Raw genomic sequence first — 6,000 nt, 5'->3', positions numbered from 1 at the left:
GATAATAAAAGGAGAGAAATGGTAGACTCATAGGAAAAGTTGAAGGAATCTATGCAGACAGTAACAAGTAGTTAAGGCCAAATTATTTTAATAATATGTATAAAGTACATATTTTAAAAAATAAAAATACAACTTAAAAAAAGACAAAAAAAAAAAAAAAAAAAAAAAAACTAAAAACTAAATTTATTAGTAAAGTCGATTAGCAAAGTTGGTGAATTTTCAAATGTTGCTTTTTAAAATGTGTATGAAGCTTTGTGTAAGATACTTGTGGGGATTTGAACATTAGCCATCCTTACCATAAGTACTCCAACTTAAAAAATACAAGTTCAAAAAAAGAAATAGACATATATCATAGCAAGCAGGGTTGGGGCCACATACATACACATATTTTAAATGTTTCTCAACATTTGTTGTCTAGTTAGCACACGAACATGCATACATTCATTACAGGAAAGAAGAGCACACGAACATGCATACATTCATTACAGGAAAGAAGTGGTGGATTGATAGATGGAAATTAAATCACACACAATCACCTTGACACCCAAACATTCATATGCTTACTCCCTGTTTTTCTTATCCAGATCCTCACCAAGATTTTATCATACATGTATTATATTATTTATTTATTTTCTATGTGATTCATGGTCCCTGAAGATCGCTGACCACTACGTCCACAAAATGTTTGTACTAGGCAGATCCATCGGAAGGAATCACTTCCTGTCGGCTCAACCACAGAATGTAACCCCAAGAGTGTCAAGAGAATTGAACCTGCGACATCTCAATAGCAGAGATGCTTTAATGATGAGAACTTGCCCAATTGAGCTAACCACTTAGACTATCATACATGTATTATAGAATACATCGTCATTCACATTATGATCATAAGTTAAACAACATAGTACCGGTATTATTTAAAACACTACTATTTATTTGTACACGGTTATCCCAAATCACACACGAATTTTGATGTTTATGAGGTCTTAATTTGGAAGTTTGATATTCTTTTCTGGAGAAATTGAAATTGAAGCTTTAAAGTTCACATTGAAATTTTAATTACAGCAATCAGTAATTATACAGAATATCAATGAAATTGACAATTCTGTTACAAAAATGTAAACAATTGCACCTGATACATCCTTATCTCTTGATTTCAAATTCATATTCAATATAATTGTTCTTTTCAACAGAGCCTAAAATATTTACCCATGGATATGGATCTTTAACCAAAACACCAAACCAAAGTGTTTGCAAGGTACCCGCATATGATAAAAATCTGACAAAATCTATATATTTTAATTGATTAAAAGCTGTCAAATTGAATTGAATTGCTCTTACAGTACAGTTTACAACCAAACAAGAAACAGGTTTTATATGCATATTTTTAGAATTCGGAAAGCATAAACAAATTCCACTTAGGTCTGCTGTAAACAAAAAAAACTCTCCCATCCATATAGAAAATGAATTCTCCCGTCAATCTATAAGCATGCATGCTTCTCCATATGGATTTAACAAGTTTCTATCAAATCAAAGAATAAGCATTTAATGCTCGTTCAACACCATACCAAAAACTGAATATGAAATATCACATTGGCAACAATGACAGCAGTGTTATCGACTATCTTTCAACAAATACATGTTTATTCTAAGTTTGTCACCTTTATTTCTGGACGCACTTTACCCTTTCAAATTCCGGAGGCGCATAGTTTTTCTCAACTTCCCAAGCTACCTGTGCCAAATATGTCAACGAAGATCTGGCATCCCTTTCATCTGTGACTTCTCTTGGAAAAGGAATTCGAACCTCCAATATCTCTTTCTTTGGAAGCGTGAGTAGGTGCAAGTCAAATCCCAATCTATCGATCCATGTCATGCTCACTTCCTCAGCCTATAAAAAAAGAAGAATGGAATTCATCCATATATTATTCTTAAAATTAGGCATTAAACAAATGGAAACCAAAAGAAAGGAAAATATTATATTAATGTCCACAACTGACCGAAATAGGTCATTGGACTTGAAAATAAAAGAAGCTAACTTCATTGTAATAACTTTAGATTATAACTAACAAACATAGGAAATAATTTAAAAGTAAAGAAAAACAACATTAATTGACTACTTCAACATTCATGGGTTCATTACGATATATCCATGGGAAAAAACCTGGTAAAAAGGGAAATGAGTGGGTGACAGTATGCGTTGAGATGAGCAAGAAAAGTTCTTTTAAATGGCGAGAAAAATGACAAATTGACGACATAACAAATTTAAGTTTTAACATTATGATTTAGAATATACATTCATGAATAAATGAGCAAGTGCTAAGGCCCAAGAATACTTGAATGAGAAACATAAAAGGCATTGGACAAGCCATACATAATGCTAGTAAATACCAAAAATAGCCTTTTATTATTTGTAAATGAGGCTATATATATCCAAAATTAGACTTTATATATGAGCCTTGATGCTACAATGCTACATGTATGAACTATGAACAATGAACATAGAATTAAAACATGAGCATCAGCTAAGCTTGTAAAGCCTAAAGGTTAATAGCCATCATCCTCATCTTCATATTCATCATGCAAAATAGAAGAAGCACATTCAGTAGAGGAATGTAGATTCATAGAAGTATCTCCAATTCCAATTCTAGGTTCCTCAAGATTCAGTGCAGATGTACACTATCTGCTACATCACAAATCCGCCATGTAACTGGAATCATGGTGATTCTCTCATCTAATGCAGATATATCTAAATATCCATTTAAACCAGTAAAAAAACTAGGAAATTCTTCCTTCACTTCCCTATGTACATGAGCTAGAATATTCTCATAAGGGCTCTTTTAAATCCATTTGCCACTTCCCTTTCCTTATGTAATGCCTTCCTCTTTCCATTGCTTTAAGCAATAAGGTCTTCAGCATAAAATCTTGGGTTTATGGCATCTGCTAAAGTGTGTGATGGAGTGTTGAATTGGTTCCACCTCTCAACCATGATTTTATTCACTATATCATCAAAATGAGCATCAACAAATAAAAGCTAAGGAGATTCCCATGCAATGATTTCCATGTTTTTCTCAACCATGGTATCCACACCATCATAAACATGTCATGAGAAAGGCTTCTCTGTGTCAGCACTTCAAAGAAGCTCAAATGCAAGGGATATGAACTTGAGCTAGAATTTTATCTTGCTCCACCATCCTCATCAAGACAATTTGCACACCATAGCCCTCCACTTTGAATCTACCAATCTCCACTCAACCCAAAGTTGACTCACCACCATAGAAATTAATGGTTGCTTTACCTCAACAAGGTGGCCCAACTGTTGAAGAATGTAACTAGGTTTGATCTTCATAATTGTACTTGAAGTCAAAATGTAATATATTTGTCAAAAGAAAATTATTATTATTATTTTTTAATTGACTTATTAAAGCATGGGTTTCATGCTTGGGTCAAATGTATAGGTCAAGCCTCCATTGTAGGCTTTAGGTTATTGTCAAAGTCAATTTATGAAGACTCCTCCATCCATCGAAGTCTCCTTGCTGTTGAAAGAATCTCCATCAAGGCAGCTTCCATAAGGTGATCACATGTCAGCCTATATAGACACAACTATTCAAACGCTCATGTTGGCTTCAATTATATTGGACAACCACTATATATATAAGCCTAAGTACTTCGCATAAAACACAGTTCAGAGCTCGCATTTTTCAGATAAGTTTTTCGGTGATCACAGAAATTTGGACAAGGCATTTCAGAGACAAGGTTTTGGTGTCATTGGAGGAGCTCGAATAGGGTACAAGGATTACAGTTCAATGCTATGATAACTACAGTTCGGTGTCACCCAGTTCGGTGCTCCCACAGTTCAGGGTTACCACAGTTCGGTGCTTCCACAAGTTCGGTGATGTATCACAGTGACACGGTGCTATTTCTGTCTCACAGTTTTGGTGCTATCACATTGCTACCACAGTGAATGTCTTGATATTATCACAGTGATGAAGTCTTGGTTCTCCAATGTTTCGGTGCTATCACAATTTCGATGCTAGTGCTATCACAGTGATACAAGTTTGGTGCCATTGCAAGGATCTAAGTGTGAAGAAGAATGACTGCTACAGGAGTTATTGAACTGAAGAATGACAAGGTTGACTTGATGGATGGAGGAAGTCTCGAGTCTAAGTTGTAAGGGTCTTGGTCGTCTCATCTTGAATCTACTGAAGGAAGAATTTTGACTGGGTTTTCCCCTAGAGTGGGGTTTTGCCCTAGCAGTGTGCCTACATCGTGTGTACTCTTTTATTTGTTGCTTGGCATTAGTCTTGATGGTAAGAAAAGATAAATCGAAAGAACTAATAATAATAACGAAAACATCACAAGATAATATCATTAATAAAAGAAATCATTTAATTGCCACCTCCATGGATTTCTCAACACCAACATGATGAAGTTTGAGACATATCTTGTCTCACCAACTTTCAACAACTCTAACTTGGAGCGTTCTCGAAATATTGCTTAACACTAGTCGTAGTTGGTAATAGATTTGATTATCTCCCTTGGTTGTCTTGTGGGTTTCCTAATCCATGGAAATTTATTGTCAATATCTTCTCATATCAAATTTAAATTATGGACAACACAAGGAGTCCAAAAAATGTGATCATATCTACTCTCAATAATCAACCTTGCAACTTTGCAAATCGGTGCATTACAATGATAACACACACCATCTTAGTAGGCCCTATTTGCACAATAGCTTTGTTTAAAATATCAGTGATGAATGGAGCATCCTTTACCTCCCCTAAACAATCTTCAGCCTTCAAAAACATTGCTCACTTTAGTGAAGTGTCAATGATAGTAATCAATTCCCTACGCCTAATAACTATGCATCCATCTGAGACAATGCTAACCCTAGAGCTAGTCCATGGAGAATGAATATGTGTTAAAGCATCCTATTAGACCCCTTGAACCCTTAAGGAGCTACAATAATTTCCCTCACCATGTGTTTCCAATGAAAAGACTGAACTAGGTTGAAAGGGATACCACAAGCTAGATGACCCTGGCCATTTAGCTAGTGTACTCTTGAATTGATGGACTCTTAGCACTTGTTGATACTAGTTGTTCATGTTGTTGCTGAGTTGCTCTCATCTTCCATGCTTCAAGCATAATCCTTGGCAAGTTGTTCATGTCTTTTTGGTTGAATTTTGTAACTATGGTCGGTCTTCATAATGTATATTTTCATCATTATGTATTGTAAGCATGTTCTTCATGCTCAAAAGAAAAATTATGAAAGGCATGTTCTTCATGACCTTTGCAAAAGAAAATTTTCAATTTTCCATTTGTATTTTTGCCTCCACAAGTGACCAAGTCGGCCCTCCAAGCCATCATGTCGACCTGCCCAAGGACACACCCATTAGGTTCTTAAAAAGTCTATATATTGGAGTAACTCGTCATTGAAAAATGTGTAACTAGGTTTGGTCTTCATTAGTATGAAATGTATTCTTGTAAATGTAAAATGAAAAAGAAATTATTGTTATTATTGAAGGATGGGTTTCATGCTCAAGTCCTTTTATTTTATAGGTCAAGCACCCATTGAGTGCGTCTAGGGTTTTTCCCAGGTATAAGAGTCATTGTCATATATGGGCACATTGTAAATTGTAAAAGAAAATTTATTTTGTCTTGAAAGTGTCAAAATACCTCCAAGATCAAATTGGCCTAATGCTCTGTGTTAAAATTGGCAACTAGGGCCAATCTCCATGTGGGTCATCTTATTTATGGCAGCTGATATTTTTCTTGGATCCCTCTCATCGAGAGGTGTAGAATTGATCTAAAGATCATCTGATTCCGACAAGTATTCATGGAGATATGAATTTATTTGTGTTATAGGACAATTCGTCAAGGTCGGTCAGCAACCAAATTGCCCCCACTTGTGCTCAACGTTTTAGTATAAATAGAGGTGCCTTGAAGGTCATTTGTACACACACTTCTTGTGATCTCTTCCTCTCCACTTGTCTTGGGTTTTGGTGG

The 6,000-nt window shown here is 35.3% G+C and overlaps 1 protein-coding gene across 1 annotated transcript in view; it reads right to left on the bottom strand.

Annotated features, from left to right (window-relative positions):
- Positions 1–1,277: 1,277 nt before the first annotated feature.
- The window catches only part of PGR7 (proton gradient regulation 7), a 137,872-nt gene continuing 133,149 nt past the window's right edge, over positions 1,278–6,000 (bottom strand). Inside the window, exon 4 of the mRNA XM_089453306.1 lies at positions 1,278–1,885. Within this exon, the coding sequence (XP_089309432.1) occupies positions 1,661–1,885 (225 nt within the window). The 3' untranslated portion in view covers positions 1,278–1,660. The remainder of the gene's footprint in view (positions 1,886–6,000) is intronic.

Source organism: Pinus tabuliformis, chromosome X, assembly GCF_031772625.1.
Source record: "Pinus tabuliformis cultivar Carrire ecotype Pingquan chromosome X, CPIR1, whole genome shotgun sequence".
In the NCBI taxonomy this organism is placed as follows: Eukaryota; Viridiplantae; Streptophyta; class Pinopsida; order Pinales; family Pinaceae; genus Pinus; species Pinus tabuliformis.
Note: the sequence above shows the minus strand (reverse complement) of the source record. Positions and strands in the feature narration are given on the sequence as shown.